The 21858-nt window shown below is 40.3% G+C and overlaps 1 protein-coding gene, 1 long non-coding RNA gene and 1 other non-coding gene across 5 annotated transcripts; 2 read left to right on the top strand and 1 right to left on the bottom strand.

The window, feature by feature from the left end:
• Window positions 1–12: 12 nt before the first annotated feature.
• On the top strand, window positions 13–21653 carry LOC105685462 (helicase domino). Of its 3 annotated transcripts, XM_012399560.4 has the most exons (29): window positions 1041–1244; window positions 2200–2396; window positions 2585–3284; window positions 4393–4949; window positions 5217–5427; window positions 5527–5744; window positions 5824–5952; window positions 6168–6258; window positions 6486–6670; window positions 6757–6867; window positions 7125–7440; window positions 7723–7897; window positions 7979–8165; window positions 8510–8646; window positions 8775–8961; window positions 9048–9363; window positions 9650–9730; window positions 9834–10094; window positions 10360–10673; window positions 10747–11612; window positions 11724–11838; window positions 11914–12267; window positions 12357–12578; window positions 17711–17746; window positions 17831–17999; window positions 18083–18570; window positions 18707–19000; window positions 19108–20232; window positions 20329–21653. In XM_012399560.4, exons 2-29 carry the CDS (start codon window positions 2211–2213, stop codon window positions 20689–20691), a joined length of 8394 nt encoding a protein of 2797 aa, XP_012254983.2. In that variant the 5' UTR covers window positions 1041–1244; window positions 2200–2210; the 3' UTR covers window positions 20692–21653. The 3 variants fall into 3 exon arrangements, with proteins under 3 accessions (XP_020707839.2, XP_020707838.2, XP_012254983.2); XM_020852180.2 differs by lacking the exons at window positions 1041–1244; window positions 17711–17746; window positions 17831–17999; ... (2 more) ...; window positions 19108–20232; window positions 20329–21653 and adding an exon at window positions 13–391 and having other exon boundaries at window positions 12357–17022; XM_020852179.2 differs by lacking the exons at window positions 17711–17746; window positions 17831–17999; window positions 18083–18570; ... (1 more) ...; window positions 19108–20232; window positions 20329–21653 and having other exon boundaries at window positions 1040–1244; window positions 12357–17022.
• LOC125500234 lies at window positions 770–2190 on the bottom strand. Its single transcript, XR_007277477.1, has 2 exons — window positions 1214–2190; window positions 770–1106 (listed from the first exon to the last, which is right to left on the bottom strand). It is a non-coding gene; the product is annotated as an uncharacterized LOC125500234 (long non-coding RNA).
• On the top strand, window positions 10181–10273 carry LOC112694954. The gene has a single exon (XR_003150260.1). It is a non-coding gene; the product is annotated as a small nucleolar RNA SNORA26 (small nucleolar RNA).
• Window positions 21654–21858: the final 205 nt, after the last annotated feature.

Genomic DNA, 21858 nt, shown 5'->3' on the forward strand with positions numbered 1-21858 from the left:
TAGATGGGGGGGTGGGTAAAATTTCGATCAAATCGTGGTACTATCTCGGTTTTTCTTTGGAGAGTGCGGTTGATCAAGTCCCGTGCGTACATTGAGTGATATTAGTTCGGGATAAATAAAAATCAGTAGTAGTATAGTGTCGAGTTTATTCTTAATTAACATGGCATCGAATCCTTCAGTTTATTCACTAACTCAGCAGTTTATTATTATGCCCAACCACGTTTTCGATCCACATGTTCTCGTCAGGGCGTTACGTGCAACCGTTCGCTAAATATTCAGCATAGAGCCTGGCGATTTTATACTTCAGAACATCATCAGTCAACGACTTCAAGAACGTTCTACGGCGATGCTACTCGAAACTTAGCACAAGGGAAATCTAGTCGTATAAAATGTAAGTAAAAAATTCCATCCAAAATATATGCATGTGACTTCTATGTTGAAATAGTAATTTTCTTTCCATCTCGGCCGTAATTCTGTCCCAGAATTATGTTCCTTAATGAAAATTATTCCAGGATGTAGGAGTAATACATTCATTGCGTTCATCGAGTATACACGTGTCTCGCAGTATCCGATCGCCTTGCGCTAGTGGAGGTGGCCATAATGGCTAGGAATTGATGGATATTTTTGGGCGCATGCTTATAGGTTAGCTCTGAAACGTGGTTAAATAGGTAACCGTTAGATCTATCGTCGATGAATTAAATTCTGTGCTATTATAGAGTTTGATCATTATTGTACAGGCTCATGTACCAATGGGTTTGATCAATGCTGCACGTGTTCATAATTGTTCTACAATAGCGTGAATTTAGAAAAATAAGTTGCTGATTCGATCAGAATGCCGGAAGTACTGCGTTGTTCAGGACGTCTGAATTGCCAATGAAAACGCAGAGTTCAGGCCACGTTGCCGAGCGTCTGAGCGCTATCGGCCAATGGGAGAGCTTGGTCCCGGACACAGCAGCATCTACTGACGGCTTCCCGAATCCAGTGATAGAGGTACGAGGAGTTCGAGCAAGGAGGATCTTGGCTTGCGCTCCGATGAAATTTGTCGGGGAGCCGTCGCCATGTTTAGAAGTGTGTGCGTCCTTGAAAGAGTCGAGCGAAAATGTTCTCTAAAATATGAGATATAGCTCACGTGCCGAATATTACGTGGGGTACCTAATTACGGTTTAACACTTTCTCATTACCGGTGTGATGTTATTTTTCACGGATGGCTTACCTACATTGGAGAATTTTGTGATTACATTATGGTGAGTTCGACCGTCTTTGGAGGGCAACGCCAATATGGCTGACGGAAAATTTCCTTTGTATTGTTACGGGCTTGCCGACGCAGTGGAAAAAAATTATTCCTTCCTTAATTACTGGGTTTGTTTCAAAATAGCTGAGTCGAATTAATTGCAACTTTCATTTTCTCTTATCTACAGCTGGGAAGATATTCGAATTTGGTTTGTTAGTTAATTTGTCTTTTTTTCAAAACCAATACATACAAGTTTCGACGCCCTATCCGCTAGCGACTTGAGTCAAGACCAAGCCCGCGAAATAGTCACGTTTACTCAACTGTAATGATTTCGCTATTTTTGCGGTCTGACATGATTATTGTATGCCGAACCGATGCTCGATATTCCGCATTTAGCCGTTTGCATCCAACGGCGCTCTGCGGATAGAATTCCAAATACGCCCGAAAATTCCAAGATCCTTATAAAGCGCTTTTGATTTAAGCGCTTTTCGCCAATCTAAATATTCACGTGGTGATCTTCAATTTTATTATCACATTATAAAATGTTCACAAATAATGTTCCGGAATAAATTTTATCGTATCTCCTAAAGTTAAATATTTTGAAATAATCAAACGTTCTGTAATGGTTGAGTATCATTACAACTTTTCATTCATTCGTAAATTCATTTATTGATAAAACCAAAGCATTCTTCATTCAAGTAACAAACTTTGCCCTTATGTGTAGAGCTAAGTGATTGGTTTTCTGCGTTCTGTACACAATAATCTATCACCAATCTGTCTCACAGATAAAAGCTTTTTTTCACATGAATGCTATGAAATACTTGCCTAGAGGTTTTACATCAGGTTATGTTATTTCATTTCATTTGTTTCCCACAAACTATCGAACATCTATTGAGATATGAAAATTGCAGTCCGTTCTGAAAATCAAATCTGATATAGTTTGATAAAGATTTTCTAAACATTTACAGAGTGACATACGATGAGTGATAAGCAGGCTGCTCCTAGTCTACCGCCCCTTGTCGGGGGCGGCGGAAATAATGGAGGTGCAACCCAGCAAACTGTTCGACTACAGCAGGTTCTCACAACCGCTCAAGGTCTCAATGTGCTTACAACAGGAAGTGGACAACAGTTTGTCATTACTTCACAGGTTCCTGGCCTTGCACAGGTAATAATACAGATGAATATTCTAAGTTTTCTAGGTGTAGTTTTGTTGCATTCGAATTACAATTTCCACCATGTAACACATTTGTGATAACGGTCACACCGAGATGAAATTAACAAGTTGCATATCATTTGTAACATGTGAGAAATGAGGCATTTGCTTGAATTACAAATATGTCATCTCAAATTTAGGTCATACCTGGCAGCATCACAACAAACGCTGGTATTCAGCAAGTTGGTGTAACAAGAATTGTCAATATTAGTGGTAATTCACCGAGAGTCAGCGTTGTTAGTGTTGCGGGTGCAAGTAATTCACCTCTGCCTTCCCCAACGCGGCAAAGTCCTGCCAAAGTTGTGTTATCTACATCCCCGAAGCAGATAAGAACAGCTCTAGGGAATGTGTTTGTCACGCCATCTGCGCAGACAGCAATACAGTCTCCTCCAGCTAGAAAGAGGCTTAGACTCTCAGAGTCGACTGAGAAAATAACTACGATCGACGATTCCTTGGGATACAGAAGACGTATCATGGATCACAAAATGAAACGGATGCGTGCTATCAGAGAAAAGTATGCAGAAAATGCATCTGAGCTATTCTTCCTTCACGTTGGTGGGAATATGATGGACTTCCAAAACTGGAGGAAAAGACCAACGACTCCACAGTATTTGCATTTTTTGAGACAGCATAGGCTCGATCCAGAAGATGATGATGAAGATCTAACTGTTCCATCGCCAGCTATTTCTGATGTATCAACAACTTCCGCCAGTCTCACAACCACGATTACCGTTGCACCCAGCAGTCTGGGTACCGAAGTTAAAATTCCAGGTGCGGGTGTTACTCCCGTTGCCGTTTCAACTACCTTACCTGCAGCAGTTGCTCAACTTAGTCAACAAGGTATGCATTCTATTGGTAAATTCTTTTCCATATATTTGCGGTTCAAGGACAGTGAAAGTCAGGGGTACAACCAACATTTTCTTTCTATTCAGTTGAAAGATCGAGGGGTGATAACAATGTAACAAATGAATTGAATTTCCTCGAGTATTCTTATTCTATCATGTCAATGTAAAGTAGTGACATCAGTATGACTAAGCACCGAATTTCTAATAGGACAAGTACCAGGTAAACCCCAAGGAGGCCGCCATGGTATGGTGTTAGCCATTCGAACAGCTGTACAGAATCCACCAGCTACTGCTCACCTTTCACCCACCACTACCATAGCACCCACGTTCATTATAGGTGATTACCATAGGGCAGTAATTTGGTGTCTAGTCCTTTTTTGCATTCATTTTCTTCCCTAATTTCCAGCTGTTTAGAAAAAATAACGTATTTCTGGCTAGTGTTTTTCTTATGCATTGGAGGTATTTAACTCTTTCCTAAAATTCGAACTGAACGACGGATAGCATTTAATTGACCCAAACTTCTGCCCTAGCATTATTAGTAGCATGAATACTGTACAAGATATATAGAACGCATGTGTGCATTAATTCCACATCCTTACATTAGTTGCGTTGAGGTATTCTTACTTGTCTATTGTGAATGTAAGTTTTTTGATGGAGGAAGTTTCAAAGATCATTATGTCTGCAATATTTACATTTACACCTGTTTTTTGTTCATCATTTTATCGAATGGAATTGATCTCTTTGCACCCCACACAACTAAGCTACTAGTTTGATATTGGTGTCAAAGTAGTATTTGCGTAGTGGGCAAATTAGATCTGAACTAGTGTATGGCTACTTAGTTAATCTATTCAGCCAAAGGACGTCCAGATACAATATTTTTATTATATCAATTGAAATTTGCGATATTTCGAGTTCGACCATAAATCATTATTTAATCTCAGCCTCTCATTTGATTTTCCATTGCAAATTTTTTTGCATCTCTTCACAGAGCAGTTTTGTACAGTTGTATACTATTAATTGTTATGTATAACTGTTTTCAGTTGTTGAAAATGTTTGCAGTTTTATACGACGTTGAATCAAACCTTGTATTTTTTTCCTTTCAGGAGGTACTCCTATACTTCCAGATCCACCAAAACCACTGTCAGTTACAGTGTCGAGTCCTGTTGCCGAAAGAATTCCAGCAGCTAGCACTTCGACCAAACCAGCAAAACCACCACCAAATCTTGTTGCTTCTCAGCCAGTAGTCAAGCTTGTCAAACTACCGTCGTCCACAGTAGTTTCTTCCAGTGATGCTGCCAACAATCAGGAACAAATTGTAGAAAAAGCTAAACAAGAAGCTTATGTCATGCAAAGGATCTCGGAATTGCAGCGGGAAGGATTGTGGTCAGAACGCAGATTACCAAAAGTACAAGAACCATCGAGAACGAAAGCTCATTGGGATTATCTTTTGGAAGAAATGGTTTGGCTAGCAGCAGATTTTGCGCAGGAACGAAAGTGGAAGAAGGCTGCAGCTAAAAAGTGTGCCAGAATGGTGCAGAAACACTTTCAGGAGAAAGCTGTCCAAGCACAGAAAGCAGAGAAATCGCATGAACTTCGACTGAAAAAAATTGCCAGTTTTGTTGCCAAGGAAATAAAAACATTTTGGACGAATGTTGAAAAGGTATTTAGTTCATCAACTTTTACTATCCTTCTATGTTTTATGACTTAGTATAACAACCCCACACAATTAAGCCGACCATTTTAATGTCCAAGTGTTGAAAAGGTGTGCTCGTTGTGGGAACATTAACACTAAACTTGTGTATGGCGATGTAGCCTTTCTACTTGGTCAAAGAAGTTTAGAAACAAACTCTTATGTAAAATTGGAAAAAAAATATATTCATTGTGATACCATGATGAGTTTGCAATTTAAAAAATAAATTATTTGCAGCTGGTTGAGTACAAACAACAAACTAGACTAGAAGAAAAAAGAAAAAAGGCTTTAGACCAGCATTTAAATTTCATTGTTGGCCAGACTGAAAAATATTCCACCTGGCTCACTGAAGGTCTTAATAAAACTGACAGTGTTCCAAGTGTTTCTGCCTCCATGAATAGTTCCAGGATATCGTCTCCCGTTGCAAGTGGCAAACATCATTCGGATGGTTAGTTAATTGATAATAAAATATCAAGTAATCATGACTTGTATCTGGGTTAGCTACAAGTTTTTATCAGAACTTCACATGCTTTTACTTTTATCATAGATGAATTTGAACCGAATCAAAGTTCAGATGATGATGAGGAAACTATTGCCAAAGCTGAAGAAGAAATGAGGTCAACAACGAACCACGTGGAGGAAGTAGAATTGTTGAAACGGGAGTCTGAACTTCCTTTAGAGGATCTGTTGAAAGAATTACCTCCCAACTACCTTGAGGAAAGAGATAGAAGCTTGTCACCTGAGCTTGATGAATCAGTTGATAATGTGAGTTTGGAAGTTTCGGAAATATTACAATTATGACTCATCAGAAAATATTGATATATTATCTTGTCTCTTCTGATAGCACGGTGCAGACAGGGACGAAGAATTTGTTGCTGCATCGGACGAATCCTCGGATGACGAGGACACTATAATGGAACAAGAAAAACTTGAACTTAATCAAGATCACAAGCAGGAATTAAATGATCTCAAGGTAGGCACTGCAAACTAGTAATTTTTGGATACAACTCTAACTTCAATTCAGTGATGACTATATACACACGACTGATGGTAAGAGATTCATTCAGCTCAAGCCAATTAGGTGATGCAATCGAGGCATTTGTCTGAGAATTTGATGGAAAAAATTATTGTAATTATTTTTCATATAAATTACCAGATCATAACCGCTTACTCTGATTCACGTTGTAGGCTGAAAATGAAATGTCCATTGATGATCTCATGGCCAAATATGGACATTTACCAGATATGGCAATGGACGTTGACGAGGAAACTGATAAAGGTTAGATCACCGTTGTTGATATTTTTGTATTTGGTTTGGCACTTTTTTTTATTCAGTGATGATATTATACAATTTCTGAAGGGGCGAGATCCATTCAGCTCAATCCTTCTTCGTGATGTAATTGAGGCATTTGTCTGAGATAATTTCTTTTATTCAAGTGTTTGAGAATTTAATTATTAGATTGAATAACCTTGATGATAAATGACGGCTGTGCTTATTTTCTCTAGAGTCCTGCAAAGATTCTGTTAAAGATGAGGATGATGATAAAGAGAATGAAGATAGCGAGATTGAAAGTGAAAGTGAAGACGAGACCAAAGATGAAGATTCGCAAACTCAGAGTGATGATGAAACAAATGTTGGCCTCAAATCTTTGTTGGAAGATTTGACTGTTGAAAAATCTCCGACCGATAAGGTAAAGTTATAGCATCAATACGTTATGCCACCTAATAATTGTCACATCCTATGTGTTCACTTATTTGTTGATCTTGTATGTTGTAGAGTGCCATTGAATCTGAGAATCAATCGGATCAAGCAAGAAATGAAATGGACGACGTTGCAGCTTTGGCTGAAAGTATACAACCCAAGGGAAATACACTACTGACAACTAGCGTAAGTTTTAGATTTTCCTTTTTTTAAAATTCACTTTTTTTGGCCTTTGCGATCCAAGGTGTTGTATCATGTTCTTGATACACCGCCATTTAACCAGAGGTAGATAAAGGTGGCAACTTTTACCAACCAAATGAATTTTTGTTCCACATTCATTTGGGTGATGCGTCACAACAACATTTTATTGTATACGTCTTTCTTTTATCTACACATATTTCTTTTATCTACACCTAAAAACTAATGATCCTTGGTTAATACAGGTTGTAACAAAAATTCCATTTCTCCTGAAACATTCATTGAGAGAATATCAACACATCGGTCTTGACTGGTTGGTCACCATGTTTGAGAGAAAGCTGAATGGTATACTCGCGGACGAGATGGGCCTTGGGAAAACAATTCAAACAATTGCTCTCTTGGCACATCTGGCATGTGAAAAAGGCAACTGGGGACCACATCTTATCATAGTCCCTACATCAGTAATGTTGAACTGGGAAATGGAGTGCAAAAAATGGTGCCCTGGGTTCAAAATTTTAACATACTATGGCACACAGAAGGAACGAAAGCAAAAAAGAACAGGTATGACCATTGCTTTTTTTTTTTTCTTTCCTCAATTGTAATAATGTATGGCAAATCAACAATCATTCAGATACTCCAATTTCTGTTGATGAGGCCTCTCATTTATGTAATTATTTTTGACGTGATGAGAATTATACATATTTGCTGAAGGATCGGAATACATCCATTCATTCCTTCCTATTTCGTGATGCCAAACGAGGCATTTGTCTGAGTCAATGCAATCTTTATACCTAGGTTTGTAGGATCTTGACGAATTCAACATCGAAGGATCTCTTGTTTCAGGATGGACAAAACCAAACGCCTTTCACATATGCATTACCTCTTACAAATTAGTCATTCAAGACCATCAAAGCTTTCGGCGAAAAAAGTGGAAATATCTTATTTTGGACGAAGCTCAAAATATAAAGAATTTCAAGTCTCAAAGGTGGCAGCTGTTATTGAACTTTCAAACCCAACGGTTGGTATTTTAATGCGAGGTCAAGAAAAATTTTCATTCTCTGTACACTTGAAGTCATCGAATTTCTGTGTTTAATTTCAGTCGGCTGCTACTAACAGGAACTCCTCTCCAGAATAATCTAATGGAACTGTGGTCATTGATGCATTTTTTAATGCCGAATGTATTTCAGTCTCATAGAGAATTCAAAGAATGGTTCAGCAACCCTGTTACTGGAATGATTGAAGGGAATAGCGAATACAACGAAAATATCATCCGACGTCTTCACAAGGTCTGTAGGTACTGCTGCCTTTACACTTTTAATTTGGAAAATGAAAGAAAAATAATGTAAATATCAACCCCGCAGCCAACCACAGTTCTTCTATGGTCTTAACTCATTGTGGAACTGTTCATATTTATTCAGGGGTACATTATACAATTCTTCATTAAAACTCATGTGTTGGAAGTGGAAAATATACAACATGTGAATCCTGTCTGGAGAAACAAATGATAAATTTCTCAAATTACCTATTTTATTTAAATTTTTCGTAATATCCAATTCACTTGAAGACTGACGACATAATAACGATGACAATTTAAAATAAAAAAGACATAAAATTGGCCTTCTCGTTACAGGTTCTCAGACCATTTCTCTTGAGGAGACTGAAAACCGAAGTGGAGAAACAGTTACCTAAAAAATATGAACACGTTGTAATGTGTCGGTTATCCAAGCGGCAGAGATACCTCTATGACGACTTCATGTCTCGCGCCAAGTAAGAATTTCTGTTTACACGTATGTCACAAATAACTGCAGACTAGCCTGGTATAATGAGTACACTTTAATTTCGACTTTGGCTGATGAGGTGTCTTTTTTTTTTTCTTTCTTTCATTTTCATCGTAGAACGAGAGAAACCTTAGCCAGTGGTAACTTGTTGAGTGTTATCAACGTACTGATGCAACTAAGAAAAGTGTGTAATCATCCAAATCTATTTGAAGTTCGGCCTACCGTTTCTCCTTTTCAAATGGAAGGAATCGATTTCGTGACTGCGTCACTTGCCTGGAGTGCTCTAGATTACAACCCCTTTGAGGTAATTTCTTACGCAATCGTGTTTCTTCTAACTACTATTCCGATTCGTAACGTCAACTCATTAAATATTGCAACTTTGTCTTTCAGCATATTGATCTATCTTGCCTAAATCTCATTTTGGTCGATTTGGAACTTACGCTAACAGCGTTCGTCGCGCACAGAGTGAAACAGTTCAAAACCCCACGAAAGTTAATAGAAGAAATAGATAGTCAACCTGATCCACCTCCTAAATGTCCAGCTGGGAAAATCAAAATCAATGTTAGGTTATCCAACCAGAGCAAAGCATCACCCCCACCACAACCATCAGCCAAACTGAAAAATGTAACCGGAATTGTACCTTCCCCTAAAGCGGGAACATCTCCACTAATCAAAGGCTTGAATAACCAAGCCCCTTCTGGACAAGGTAACGTAATAAGTTCCGAGTCTTCTGTTTTATTCTAATTATTCTTTCAAAACAATATCCGAATTCTTTGGTGGCTGAATAAGCGCCACCGATCAGTGATTGCATATTATTGCAGTACACTTTTGCAGTGGTGCTAGAATAAAATTTCTCAGGCCAGCTTGTTCACGATCCTACCATTTTTGAACATTCTAGAACTGAGTGCATAATTTTGTCATGCAACTAATCAAACGTAATTCGTTCTACAAAGTCATCATTTAATCTTGCGATGTCTCGCTTGTTTTTGCAGCAGTGACTTTGAGAGTGGCTAACAGACAACATTTGCAGGGATACTCAGTTCAGTTGGTTCAACATCAGGGTAGTGTGAAAGGTAATGATACGCTATGTTCTTTACGAGTAATTCAATTTCAATTTGAAGCAGAGGAAAGTTGACAAGATTTATTCATATATACAAAAAATCTTCTTTTAAATAGCCATTCCAGTTGCGACATTGGCTCATACCCCGCAGACTACCACGGTTTCCACACCAACTACAGCAACTATGAATCCGCAACGGATAACCGTTGGAAGCCCCAACATGAAAGAAGGTCTTCAAAGACTGACGACGCAAACTGTTACCGTTAAACAAGGTGATTCTGTTCAGAGAATAGCTGTACCTAGCTTTGCTCAGCTTGTCCAAACATCTTCTGGTAGGCATATTATTCTGACATCAAATCAACAGAACACTAACACAGGTGAGTTGAAGTTTCCAATAAAAATTGCCTAGAAATCTTTCGAACCCCTCTCCAACCACAATACCAGCTGATCATAGCTTGATTTTGTATTCTTCAAGTAGGGGAATAAAAAACATCCCTATTAAACTCAGATGTCATATCTAAAGTTTGGCATGTGAATCCTGTCTGGGGAAACAGAATTTTTTTTTTTAAAAAACACCAAACCACGGAATTTGTTTCTCAATAAAAAATTCATGCTGGAAAATATTTGTTCTCACGTTTGCAGTTTCGTTTCCTGTAATGACGTCAGTTGGGAAGTGTTTGACAGTTTTATCGAAATCATTAATGGGGCTTACAACGTCCGTGACAACGGTAAATAAAGTGATGCCTGGGGTAGTTACGACAACAACTCCAGCGACCAGTGGGAGGCCAATTATGAGAGTCCCTCCTCTTAATGTCACTACTTCCTTACCACAAGCTACACCTGGAACGCAACAACTGCATCAGCAGCAGCTAAGATACGGAATTGTCACTAGGAACTCTCAAAATGCAGCAGATAAAGCCCAGGTTAAAGAACTGCCCAAGTCTGAATTTTATCTGGTAAGTTATCATTAATCGATAACTCATTATGTTTCTCTATTCGTTTTCATTTGTGGTGAACGATTTATTCCAGCCACAATTGGAAGAGGAACGTAGACAACGGAGGCAGGCAAAGCTTCAAACAATTGCGAACCTAAATGACAGGCGTTGTGCAGCCTGTCCGCTTTACGGTGAAGACCTTTTTGACGCCCTTAGAATTGCAAAGCCAGTAAAAAACTGTTGTTGGCATGGGGAGGGCTGGCTGCAATGCAAGAGTGCGCATCAAAAGACTCGTACAAGGCGCGAATACTTCTCGAGCACCGAGGCTCTAGCTGAGGCTATCAAATCAACGGAATTGATAGTTGAACAACTTCAAGAGGTGTTTGAAAGGTTTGTGGTATACGTTCCTGCCGTACAAGCGCCCACTCCGAAGTTTCACGTTTCACATCCTCCGCCCCACAAACTGTGGGCTCAACAGAGATTACAGATAGAATTACAACATGAACTATCTCCGAAATTCACTCTATTTCATCCGGTGTCTAGTGCCATGTCTACACAATTTCCGGATCCCCGGCTGATACAATATGATTGCGGGAAATTGCAGGCACTAGATAGACTGCTGCGCCAACTTAAAACTGGAAACCATAGAGTTCTAATTTTCACCCAAATGACAAGAATGCTCGATGTACTAGAAGCTTTTCTCAATTTCCATGGACATATCTACCTACGACTCGACGGTGCAACTAAAGTCGATCAAAGACAAGTTTTGATGGAACGATTCAACGGAGACAAACGGATATTCTGCTTTATACTTTCCACGAGATCTGGTGGTGTGGGTGTCAATTTGACAGGTGCTGACACTGTGATATTCTACGACAGTGATTGGAATCCTACAATGGATGCTCAAGCTCAAGATAGATGTCACAGGATAGGACAGACCAGAGATGTTCATATCTACAGGTTTGTTTTATTCTTGTTTAAATACCTAGATATATCAAACAAGTCACTTTCACTGTAGTTTTCTGAAAATTTGCTTTGATTATACTAGCAAAATTACTGTTCATGTTATAGGTTGGTCAGTGAAAAGACTGTAGAAGAGAATATTCTTAAAAAGGCTAATCAGAAAAGGTTGCTTGGAGATCTCGCGATTGAAGGCGGAAACTTTACAACAGCTTACTTTAAGAGTGTAAGATTTTTTTTACAATTTGAATTTCGTTTGGAGTTCAGGGGTTTTTGTTTGACATCTTTTTTTCAATTACAGTCGACGATTCAAGATCTATTTAACGTTGATCAAGCTGAGAATGATGCTTCAACTCGCATGGCTGAGGTATTAGATCGCAGTAGAGACCGGGAGAAAATTATGCACAAAGATCACCCCTCCGCTGCTATTCAACCGCCCACTCAACCTTTGGAAGAAAAAGCTGCAATGGGTGCATTGGAAAACGCTCTTGCTGCTGCAGAAGAAGATCTGGATGTCCAAGCCGCTAGGACTGCCAAGGCAGAGGCTGTTGCTGATCTAGCCGAATTTGACGAAAATATTCCATTAGATGATGTCGAAAAAGAAGACACTCAAGTCAGTAAAGCTGAACAAGAGGTTCAACACTTGGTACAACAGGTAATTCTTGAATTTTTATTTCTCAACGAACCTCTTAAGAATCAGTGAAAATTTGATCCGAATTAAACCCTTGCGTAATTTTATTGTAGTTATCGCCGATAGAACGGTACGCGATGAAGTTTGTAGAAGAGTCGGAAGGTAGTTTTTCGGCTGCGCAACTCGCGGCAGCTGAGCGAGAATTAGAACAACAGAAAAAAGAATGGGAATTGGATCGATTGAGAGCATTGCGAGAGGAGGAGGAAAGACGCATGCGATTAGCTGACGACGACGAGAAGCCTCTAACCTTTGGACGCGAGGATGCTCAAAATCAGGTTAATAACACTAGTAATTCTAAGAAACTAGTTAATAAGAAAACTCCACCGAGTAGGCGAAGCACACGTACAAGCAGTCACAGTGTTCGCGAGTCATCTGAAAGTGAAACCGAAACTACTACGTCAGAGTCTGAGTCTCAGGAAGACCAAGTAGAAGATAGTCCTGATGAGGAGTCGAGTCACACAGAGAGTCAGAGTCAGGAGGATGATGATGAGGAGGAGAACGATGATGAGGAGGACAGGGGTAGACAAAATAACTCGAAAAGTAGCAGTCCTTCTAAGAACAGAAATAAATCTAATAGGTCGACCGATAAGAGTCAGTGGGACTTAAACAGTCCGCGCACGAGATCTAGGGGGGATGTTAAGATAAATCTTTGGACTTTGGATGTTAGACCCATTCTTCCCGGGCTTCGGCCTGTAAATGCGCCTAGTTCCGGGGGTTCTCGCAAAAAACGTGTAAAACCAAAATCAGATGAAATGTTCATGCCGCCGCCGCGTCCAGATACTGTACCGAAAAAAATCGTTAATACGCCTTCGAGCCCGATTCATTCAAATCTAGAGACCAGGGGAAAAACTAATCAAGACAAAAAATTTGGAAATTGCGAAACTCCTCTCGATGAGGCACTTTTGACCAAAGTCAATGATAGCACTGGTTCAAGTAACGTTAAGAAAATATCACCAAAAACTAACCCCGTAGAGGCAACCTTAATTTTTGATATCAAGTCTAATTCCTTATCTGAGAACACTTGTTCCACAAATGAGAACGTTGTATCAACGCGAACCGACGTCGACATTGTTTCCGAGTTAGATGAGGACAATGTTAAAAGCAGTTTAGATCCAATCGTTGAAATACAAAGGGTTGACGCGGTTTTGCCCTCGATAGTACCGTCAGATTCTGTTGTCAATGATGTTGGCGAAACCATCGAATCGGAAAGTGGGTTTATTAGTGCAGATTCTCGAGATACCGACACAGTTTCATCTGTCACAACAAAAGTATGTGCATCTGATTTAAACACATCTTTGAGCCGATCCAATGCAGAAGAATATACAGAAACGAGTGACGAGCCAAATAGTCATGTAGATTCGGAATTCAAAGAAGCTCAGAACTCAAAATTGGCAACACCTGTGAAAAATTGTAGTTCATCTCCAAACGAGTTTAAACTAAATCGGCATGAAGATGAACTACCTATTAGCAAGTCCGGAGCTCCTTTACCAATAGGTACGGAAATTGTAGGGACAAATTCCGATTCTGAAACCGACAATTCGACGCAATCAAATAAAGTAACTGAAACATTAGATTCTGACGCTGATTCAAGTGCAATCCAAACTGTCAAGTCCAAAACACGTTCTTCGAGACCCATTACGAGCGTACAAAATTTTAGATCTTTTTCCCCAGCACCTGTAACTAGATCCAGGTGCTTACCTCGAACCGGTATTGATCTAATTAAACCATCAGAAGCTAAAAGTAGATCATCCAGCCCTGCTGTTTCAGACAAGAAGGCAATATCTGATTTGTCGTCACAAAAATCCACTTTAACTTCGCCTATGCCTGTTACCCGGTCTGCCAATAAGTCGGCTATTGACTCATGCAAAATTCCAAATTCAGTTGGTCGAGAAGCAGATGATATAAAACCCTTGAATGAATTGCACCAAGTATCTGATCGTGATTCTCAAATTGACAAATTTGCTATTTCCGGTTCCCTGCCTACGAGTCCCAAGCCAAATATAAACTCAGTTCCTAAATCGCGAGGGGTACGACCAGATACTCCCTTTCCCGGAGTAACAACCAGAAACAAAAGGTTGACTCTGATCGGTAATTCCAACATCCCATGTCCACCTTTAAACGAAAGTATTCAAAGTCCAAATACCCTGACTCCTCCGACGAGTATCAAACGAGTAACAAGATCAGGTGCTAGCCAATCGAGTGATTCCAATATAAATACAAATTCACAGACTAGTAAATTCGTTTTAAAGCTTGGACGGTTACAGAGACCGGATACTCCTTTCCCAGTTGTCTCGGATTTTAGCCGGGTTACGAGATCGGGTATTAGCCGACCTATCACTCCCTTGCCTCAAAAGTCTCAAAAACTAGCTAGAGGGACTTCGCTACAAACTTCGAAACTCCCCAATGACCCAACTTCAAGTACGGATCAAACTAATCAAAGTACGAAGTTGATTCCATGTGCGAATTCAAGTTCTAAATCTATCGCTTCATCCAGTAGAGAGCCGAGTAGATTTTCGACGCGTAGCACGATTCAAAAATCAGATGGCGACTTTCAGGTGCCCTCGCCAGTGACTCGGAAAAGTAGATCCGTCCCATCAACGAAACCGATATCTGATACAAATGCCATGCCAAGCCCTTTGTCAACACGGTCCACTCGTAGGCTCTCAGCAAATTTAAATGTTGAGGGGAAATTTCTTGCCCGACAACGTAGGCCTGATACCCCTTTGCCAATTTCTGTTCGGTCATCCCGCGTTACTCGATCAACGTCTAATTTAGATTCCGTGCCTCAAATCGGTGGTTACACACCTCAAAATTTTTCCCGAGTAAGAACTGCCAGCAAGTCTAGCATAGGCACCGGTGTAACAGACGATACAATAGTGGACCATAGTTCGAATATATCATCTCTACAATCGGCAGAAATTATGGATACCATCCTAAATTCAGAACCCAGTTCGAGTACCCAAACAGTACGATCCCTGTCCCCGAGATTGAAAGCTAAGCTTAGTAGAAAATTTTCTATCACGCCAGCTACCAAAGAGGTCTCTCCTTTGGATTCCCGAATTTCCAATACGGACTCAAACGCGAATGCTGTTGATTCTCCACTTAAAATTGAATACCCTAACTCAAATTCCAGTCTCACGGAATCTCAGACATCCAGCAAGGTCTTAAAGAAGTCAATTCCTTCGACAGTAAAACCTGACTCGACTACCAAAATATTGGAACACATTACTCTGAATTCCCAAACAGACACAAATCATGATTCGTATTTCACATCTTCAAAGCGAGAAATTAGCGAGCTAACGGACAATGGTGCAAGTAACATTACGGAATTGTCTAGAAAAAACAGAGCACAACTAGGATCTAAGTTTAAACTCTCTATCAAAAGTTCTAGTTCTCGACCAAACCAAGTGGACTCTAATCTATCGACTGATGAAAGTCAACACCCAAACGCGCGTAACTGCGAGCCTCCAGTTTTACAAAATTTGAATACTTACTCTAACTCTTATACACCAAAATCTTTTGTACGTGTGGGTAAAATAGAAAATTCCAGAGTAAGCGGAAGTGAAATCAGTATTAAGTCTACGATGCTGCAAAGTTCTGACTCTAATCCAAATAATAGTTCGGATAAATTTTTGCGGGGTGACGAGACAAGTGTCGATTCGAAGCGCGTTGATCGATGTAAAAATGTTCCCAGACGCGCTGATCCTGATTGCGACAAGCCCGTGCAGGATTCTAGCCCTAGAAATGACGAAAGACAATCATTGGCCCCTCCGGATTCTACCGTAGTTACATACATTGATTTAGATACCGAACCCGAATATAGGCCTCCGCCGAAAAAATATAGGAATAAAAAGCGACGAACACGCGTTGGGTCTTTGACTAAACCTACGATAACTGACAAACCGGGTAACATCGAGATTGTCGAAATCATAGAAGACGTAGACCGAAGCCAGGCTCGTTTCACAAAAAAAGCAGCTCATTTAAAGTCCTCCGCTTCCTCAGAGAAATCTAACAATGGCCCAGTGTCCTGAGTTGCGCTAAAGCTTTATCACATTGGTATATTAGTTAACGTCACTGTATAAATATCGACGTCTTGAAATCATACGCATATTAAGCCATGCGTTGACTGGACGCTAATTTCGTATTTTCTTTTCTTTTTTTTTTTTTTTTTTGTTGTTTCTTCGTCTATTCTGTTTAGTTTTCATTTTCAACGAGCGTGTAAATATTCACAAAACGAAGCTATGAAGTTTAAATTTCGTTTGTACTGGGTACAATTGTAATGTTTTTAGATTTATAACGCTATCAAGTGTCTCGCGTAAATGCACGTATTCTGTAAATGCTTAGGTACATAAGTCATGTTTCATATAAACGATGAGCAAGCGGATCAAGCCCTTGACTGTATTATACTAGTATACTTAGAAATCCTTGATATGTTGTAGGCTACAACAGTCTAGAATAATGTAATAAGCGTTAGTTTGGGTACTTTGGTTCGGAGCAGTGGCGGGGAATCCTCTTAAAAACCTTTGAACATGCCACGCGGTGATGCGATTTTTCGTCACCTTATTTAACAAAGTATTGACAACGTAATATCGTAAGCTCGATAAAATCTGTTTGAATTGAAGCCCTACTGTAATATTAGCGATAAGTCGTATGCCTGTATTTTGTATGACCGAGTGAGTCTGAGAAAGAAAATAAACAAGATATTCCTTGCTATGAAAATGTGTTTTCTTATTTCTTGGTGCGTTTCCAAGTATAATTCAATCAAAGGTTCAGTTCCGTTTTGGTGTCAAATTTGCTCAGTGTGCTTGTTTATGTTTGGAAATCATTGTTTCAATGAATTAAGTATCAGTTTGGTGTGGCAAGGCTCTCATGACCGCACTTAAAAACTAGAAGTTCATTCTAGTATTGACAGTACACAGTAACCCCTACGTAATTCTTTTTAAAATGGCACCAAAACACTGCCTTTGCCATTCCAAACTTGGAGACAGCCAAGATATAAGCAGGCACATAATTGAGCGGCTAGCGGTAATACAAATGCGCCTTACAAAACAAGGCCCAGAATGGACTGAATGAGCCTTTGAGTGAGTAATAAGGCAAAATTTTACCTCTCATTACTCTATCCAACATGTTCTATTCATTTTATTCACATAAGACAACGGTCACACCTACTCATTCCTAACTATACCACTCAAAGCGTGGTTCCAGCGAGTAGCTCGCATGCGTATATATGAATTTTCACACAACAGAATGGTCCGTAATGACATTCTTTGACCCACAATTTTTAATCGATGACCGTAAAGAGAAGAGAAGTTTGATTCTCGGGGGATAAAACTGCCTCTGAAACCAAGTTGTCTAACCATTTGTCGAGTAAACGGCCAATTCATTATCCAACTTTGCTGTCTTGCAGATATGGTTGTCAGAGAACACCATGGAGCAAATGCCGGTCAGTATGATTCTCAATTCCAATTTTAGCCATGATTTCTAAAAAAATTCAACCATACAAATAAGCAATTATGACCGTAATCAGATGTGGTGTCCACCAACGCCTCCAACATCGGACACCGATGTATATGTAGACTTCTCACTTGGATTCTTGTACGAAGCTACGCCGATGTCGGAGGCTCAACTACCACCTGTGTATATCAAGAAAGAACACAAACGGAGTAGAATCGATGCTGGATCCACTGATAGGGACGGTACGTTCAATCACGTGAATGAAGAAATTTGTGTTATCGTTCAGAAATTTGTTTCCGTTGCTCACAAGCTTACCTGACTGTAGGTCGTCGCCCGATAAAAATACGACACAAAGAAGAGTCTGTCTACGCGCCACGCTCTCTTTTTGATCGACCTTCGCCAGCTTTGATTAAAATGAGACGGGATATGAAGCTGCAGAAACATCGGGGTATCGTTCGCCCACCGGTACCAATGCCAGGAATCAAACCTTCCGCAGTGTTGAAACCAACTCCAGAACCGGACCACGTCCTGGAATGGATGATTCATGAAGATTGGGCGTTGCTTCAGGCGATTCAAGTTTACCAGGGTCTACCGTTGAACTTGATGATACTCTCTCCCGGTCACACTCCGAATTGGGACTTGGTCGCTGACATAGTAAACAATACTTCCAGGATATATCGGTCGCCCAAGCAGTGCAGAAGTAGATATGAGTCGGTGATTGTCCCGAGAGAAGAGGGTAAGCTTCTCTATGATACCACGCCAAAGAAGCAAAAGAAACAAAAAGGAGTATATAAAATACCACAAGTTTCGGAGGTAAGGAATATCCACAATCGTATGCTTACGTTGTTCACGATCGGTTCGGTTCATTTCTTAAGTGAAAATCGTTGGGTAGTTTTCAGCTTCAGGCGCATTGCGAGAATAACTTTTTTTGTTTCAAATTTTTTTACAGCAACAGACCAAAACAAATCGTCCGATGCGAACGTCGCAGCTCTATAATCAGGATAAGAACCATTCTTTTACGTCGATGTGTTGCCAGAGATTCGACACAATCAAATCCGTATCGAATAAACGTACTCCTACTGTGAAACCACTGCTTGTTAATCCGCTAATGAAGAATCCTAAGCATGCTGCGGTATTGGCTGAGTGTGGCATTCAGTATGACAGTCCACCAGCTCCTATCGAAGTGGCCACACGAAGAGCTGAAAGAATCGCTAAAGAAAAACTCAAGAATGCCGTTAGCACTGTTCGTAATATAACGCAAATCCTGTTATTATGCCCCATGATACTTGTGTAGATCTCTACACTTGTATCGGCTAGTCAGAATTCGTAATTAGGCAATGACTTTTGTAGGTTTTGACCGCTGAACAACAGCAGCAAGCTCAACAAGCGGCTGCCCGCCTGGCTCAGCAGCAGCAGCAGCAACAGCAGCAGCAGCAGCAGCAGGCCCAACAACAACAAATTCAGTTACAACAGCAGCCACAAGTTCCGAACACTCCTATGCCTCAACAGCATCAGCTCACGCAAATCGTTACGGCGGTAACTACTACTATAGCTACACCCATTAAAGCTGTTCCATCGACAAATACGGTAGCCACAAGCGTAGCGACAGTTGTGACCACAACTGTCAAGGGGAGAACAGGAGCCACGCTAACGATGCAAGATGTTCGACCCAGTCCAACTGTGGTTAGCGTAGCCAACTTGCAAGCTGCCCAACGAATAGCGACTGCCAGTTTAGTGTCTGCGTCACAGACTCCATCGATCGTAACGCAAAAAGGAATAGTCGGTGTCACGGTCGCTACACCTTCGGGCAGCAAAACGTTGAGTGCTGCTCAGGTGCAGTACTATAGACAGCAGCAAGTCTTGTTGAGGCAACAACAACACCTGAAAGCGTTACAAGCGCAGGCAGCTGGTGGACAAAAGGTTTCAGTCGCCGTATCTACCGCAGCCCAACAAAGAGCTGCGCTAATAAAACAGGGGTTAGGGACAGCGACTGTTTCGCCAGGAACTATTGGCAAACAAACTGTAGCTCGCACCGTTTCGGAAACGGAAGTAGCGGCATTAATAAAGCGGCAGGCTGCTCTTCAACAAGCCAAAGCCGTCACCCAAGTTCAAGTACCTACACAAGCAGGACTCACTCCTGCTCAGATATTTGCCCAAGCTGGATTGCAAGTTCAACAAGCTGGGACTTCTGCCGGTGGTACACCCGTTGCTACCTTAGTGAAAGCAACTAACGTCGCAGGTGTCAGAGCTGCTACGCCACAGCAAATCAGACAGCTTGCTCTTCATCCACAACTATTGGCGCAGAGGAAATTGCCTACCCAAAAAGTAGCTCAGTTGGCACAAGTAACCGGGAAAGCCGGAGTTCAGACGCAACTAATTGTGCAACAAAAATCTCTACCCGCTACCATGACTGTTCAACAAATCCAACAAGTCATGAAGCATGTGCAGCCTTCGACGATGCAACAGTTCACTCACGTATGCATTCATTTCACAATGATAATTATTACAAACAAAATTTGCTTATTACTTTTGATTCGATGGTAATATGGTACTCCTGATTACTTCATCTAGGTATCCACTGGGCAAGCTGTATCTCAAGCCGGCCAGGTTGTTCTCGCCAAATCTCCACTCCAGACTCGCGTTATACCTGTAGCGTCTACTCTAAAACAGACGATACAAGTAGTAACTGCGAGTAGCGCGCAATTAAGGCAAGCTGCTTCCAACCAGGCGAAGTCTGTCGTGACGACAGCACGAGCCAGTCCAGGTCCCAGTCAAGTTAGACTACAGACAATAACACATCCTGTGCATTCACAGCAACAACAACACCACCTTCATCACCAGCAACAGCAGCCACAGCAACAACAACAACAACAACAACAATCACAGTCACACCACCACCACCAACAGTCGCATCAAGATCCGCAGAACAAGTAATTCTATTCCTGCTGTACCTTAAAAATTCAAGCCAGTCGCGCGGTCGCTTCTTCACATTAAGTTATCATAATTTCCAGACAAAACCTCCATACTTTTTTTTCGGTTCTTTTAATCATCTTGTATATAGAATGTCACCTGTGTTCGATGCGTGCGTACGATTCTTGGCGTCTGGATTATCGTGAGCAGTGCCTACGACTCGGCAAAAATATAAGATCCCTTCGGGATCTTGATACGCTGCGCAATTCAATTTCTAAGCATTTAGTTTTTACCGCTATCATTTCGTGCTCTCTGTGTCAGGAACTGCGAGCAAGGGTCGGATTTTCAGTCGATATTTGGTCCTATATTTTCTACACGTGTGTATATACATATATGTATATGTATATCTTTTGGAGACTATTGGAGAAAAAGTAGGACATTTCACAGCATCGGTAATATAAGAAGAAATGCCCCGTGCAAAGATGTAATAATGTCTGCGGCATATAATGTTATGCTTCTTCATACAAATAAGCCACTTAGTTTCTCGAAAGAGTACTTGACGATTGAATTGAAAGACACCGATTGTGAAATTTTTGTACGTACATTCAACTGAAATTATTTATTTTTTGTTACATTGTAATTGAATAGAGTATGCAAAACAAATGCAGATATTGAAACATATTTTGAATTCTTTTTTCTACACTTGGAATATTTACGCAATTAATTATCGTGTGTTCTAACTTTATTATATGTTTTACATGGCTGAAATAATGACAAAACCTTGCTTTACTGTAAATATATTCTTAGGGTGTAGGGCTATCGTTACTATTCTGTTTATAGCATCTAATTGTAAGTAATAATATCGGAGTATGTAAGAAGGTATTGATATATTATGTACAATAGCATATGTTACATTAATTTATGTATTATAATAGTTATTCGCAAAAGTCAGTTTTCTCAATAAATAATGTACATTTTGAATCGTACAGATTGTTTCTTATTGCGAGCATACCTACACAAAGAATCACCGACTTCGACCTTAACGTAATTTTTTCTTTTTTCCCATTGTTTTACGATTTTTTATTGATTTTTTAATTGGCACATCTCTCAAAGGCTCTGGAGGTGACTAATTATATGCAATTGAAGTCACACCTTCCCAGATTTATTCCCAAGTTTTTTCAGATTTTTTCC

This window comes from Athalia rosae, chromosome 3, assembly GCF_917208135.1.
Source record: "Athalia rosae chromosome 3, iyAthRosa1.1, whole genome shotgun sequence".
NCBI lineage: Eukaryota > Metazoa > Arthropoda > Insecta > Hymenoptera > Athaliidae > Athalia > Athalia rosae.

Bases quoted from the DNA above. Each gene is read 5' to 3' on its own strand.
- LOC105685462 (XM_020852180.2), top strand. From the start codon at position 2,211: ATGAGTGATAAGCAGGCTGCTCCTAGTCTACCGCCCCTTGTCGGGGGC. The intron at 5,745-5,823 runs GTGAGTTTGGAA...CTCTTCTGATAG, and splicing joins TTGATGAATCAGTTGATAAT to CACGGTGCAGACAGGGACGA. The intron at 8,962-9,047 runs GTAATTTCTTAC...TTTGTCTTTCAG, and splicing joins TAGATTACAACCCCTTTGAG to CATATTGATCTATCTTGCCT.